Source organism: Culex pipiens, chromosome 3 (genome assembly GCF_016801865.2).
Source record: "Culex pipiens pallens isolate TS chromosome 3, TS_CPP_V2, whole genome shotgun sequence".
Lineage (NCBI taxonomy): Eukaryota > Metazoa > Arthropoda > Insecta > Diptera > Culicidae > Culex > Culex pipiens.
The window spans coordinates 125,280,195-125,282,836 of record NC_068939.1 but is presented as its reverse complement, the minus strand read 5'-3'; the positions used below and the strand labels follow the sequence as shown (position 1 = coordinate 125,282,836).

General features: G+C 45.9%; 1 protein-coding gene across 1 annotated transcript; it reads left to right on the top strand.

The window, feature by feature from the left end:
- Nucleotides 1-1,499: 1,499 nt before the first annotated feature.
- Nucleotides 1,500-2,039, top strand: LOC120430295 (malate dehydrogenase, mitochondrial-like; the record flags this gene model as incomplete). Its single annotated transcript, XM_039595394.2, has 1 exon — nucleotides 1,500-2,039. A coding segment is annotated over one exon (225 nt), but the record flags the coding sequence as incomplete, so codon positions are not given.
- Nucleotides 2,040-2,642: the final 603 nt, after the last annotated feature.

Below are 2,642 nucleotides of genomic sequence, written 5' to 3'. Positions count from 1 at the left end.
TAGATTATTTAAAAATAAATAAAATATACATAAATATTTGTGTACATAACAACAATACAATATGGTCCAATATGGATTTGATTTGTGAACAAACAGTGCATCTCTTCACGTCAATGAATGTTTACATTATGAATTTAGTTTTTTGTTCCTTGTTCGAAAAATGTCTAGATTTACATTTCATTCATTTCATTGCCTACTTTTGTTTGTTCGACCACTTTCTTGATTGTTTTTGCTGCCTGTGCTAAGATAGTTCTAGAAACTTCGTTTCAAACAGGCAGATGCTTCAACAGGAAAAAAACAACTACCTACTTTGGCTCACCAGCTCACGTGAGCGCAAAACGCTCCGGTGAGCGTGAGCGAGCACGAGCTACCTGATAAAAACTCACGCTCCAGCTGGAGCGAGCAAGCCTTCCGTGAGCGCTCGCTCATTCGCAACCCTGGGCCTAATGCTCTTCATCTTTGTTGTATTTTTCGTTTTATTATTAACTGATCACATTTATTTTATTTACTTCAAATTGTTTTACATTATTGCATTGAATCGAATACATTTGGGTAAAAAAGAAAAAAAATCACTTTAACAACTAATCCTAACTTAAAACTAAAATAAAAATTCTTTGAATTATTCAAAATCATTAGAACGAGTAAACTACGAACTGTATTTCAAGATGAATGCTCCAAGGGTTCTTACTTGTTCCTGGCGAGTTTTGCACCCACGCAGAGTTGTTGTCATCTCGATGAAAATGTTCAGAAGTTCTTGTGGTGAAAACAGGTCACTACTGCCTTCACCCATTGAAGCTGGTTGGTTTTCCCTCGGTTGCTGACTGAAGCCTGGAGGTGCTGTATTCTCTGCAACTTTTTGCCGCTGATTCAACGGCAATGGCTGCAGATTTGGAATCACTCGAACAGGTCCCGCTCCTGGTGACGCCAAAGCAGGAAAATCCACGTCGGTGAAAGTTGATGGTGTTTTGCGGCGATTTGGTTGGTGCCTCGTCGTCGCTTGCTGCCGAATTTTCACAAACTCAGCTCGTTTTGGGCAGCTTCGATTCTTGGTAGAATGGTCGCCGCCGCAATTGAAGCATTTGGCCATAGACTAATTAAAGACTACTCACTCCGAACAAAATTTTCCAAAAAGTATGACTCATAAGCTGTGAACCGCGGGTACAACGTTGAACCCCATATCGGCTCGCCCCTCGTATGACAGATCGACCTGGCAGCGCTGGCTTTTTCGATTTCGTTTTGTGCTGATTTACGCGCGCATCTTGTTTGTGTTGTTTTGCTTTGCAATAAGTTAATCAGCAGTGCAGGGATTATTGTTTAGCGAGCCAAATCTGTTCAACACGAACACCTTGATCGCCCGCGGCCTCGCCGCCGGATGTGCCAATGCGTGCCCCCATCTCGAATCCGGTTAACTCAACGGTCCCGATTGCCTGCGACACTCTGCCCAAGGCTGCAGTTTTGGACCCAAAGCGCGTGTTGGCCATTTCCATGCTGGACATTGACCGTGCCGGAGTCGACCCACAAGAGGTCAACATTCCGGTCTTTTCCGCTCGGATATTACCAAGGCCACTTACTTCTCCACGCCGCTGCTGCTGGGCAAGAACGGTCTCGAGAAGAACCTTGGTCTGCCCAAGGTGAACGCCAACGAGAAGGAGCTGCTCAAGAAGGCCATTCAGGAGCTGAAGAAAAACATCCAGAAGGGCGAGGAGTTGGTCAAGAAGAAGTGAATTTTTAGATCAAGTTGAAAATATTTGTAACCAACAATTGAAAATAAAATTTGAAGTACATGATAAAAAGTATCCGCGTATTTGTTTTCTTTGTAGTAAAATTTATTCTCATTCTACATTCTTGGACTTAGCGGCGGCGGCGGGTTTCGGTTCCGTGACGGGGTGGCTTCCTCTAAGTCTCCCTCTACATGGGACAAACTGTGCTGACCTCCGCTAGTAACTTTAAGGATGCGCATGCCCTGCACCTGCTTGCTGACAAGCTGCGTTGTTCGTCTTCCTCGTTGCCAGTTCCAAGTTGCTGGTTCGAGCTCATGCCCCGGGTTCGGAATGGCAGTTCGGGGCAAAGATCTTGGGTCTGTTGAGGAGTTGAAGTAGATTCAGTACGTCGAGGCCCAGATGGCGTCTGCAAGGACTTTCTTGCCTTTCTGGATGAAGATCCCGGCTTGAAGAAGGTCAGTCTTGCCCCGGCAGTATCAACCGGAGGCGGGCCACGACTAGATACGCCGCTTTGCTTGGTAAACCCGACGGTGTTCACGTGGTCGTTTTCTGGGAGGATGACGATTGACAGCCCGAAATGATCTCGATCGGGAGCCACTTCTTGCCCTCGATGGTGAGGCCCATGTTGCCGTTCGAATCCCGGAATGACCTTCAGGCGTAGGCGTGTCTATCTTTCAGCAGACACACGGAATCGCTAGAAATTCGACCACCCTCAGGATCCCCCCGAACGATGGTTCACTCTAGTAATTACCGTCCGCATCTGGAACATTTTCCGTTTAATTCAAAACAAAACATAAACAATAACATTGCGTGAAATGTCATGTCAACGTCAGAGCTGCCAGTTGATGACATTTCGATCTGTCATTTTTGACAGTGAACCGGCCGTGCCGAGGGGTCATAAAAAGGTTGAGTCATGGTTCA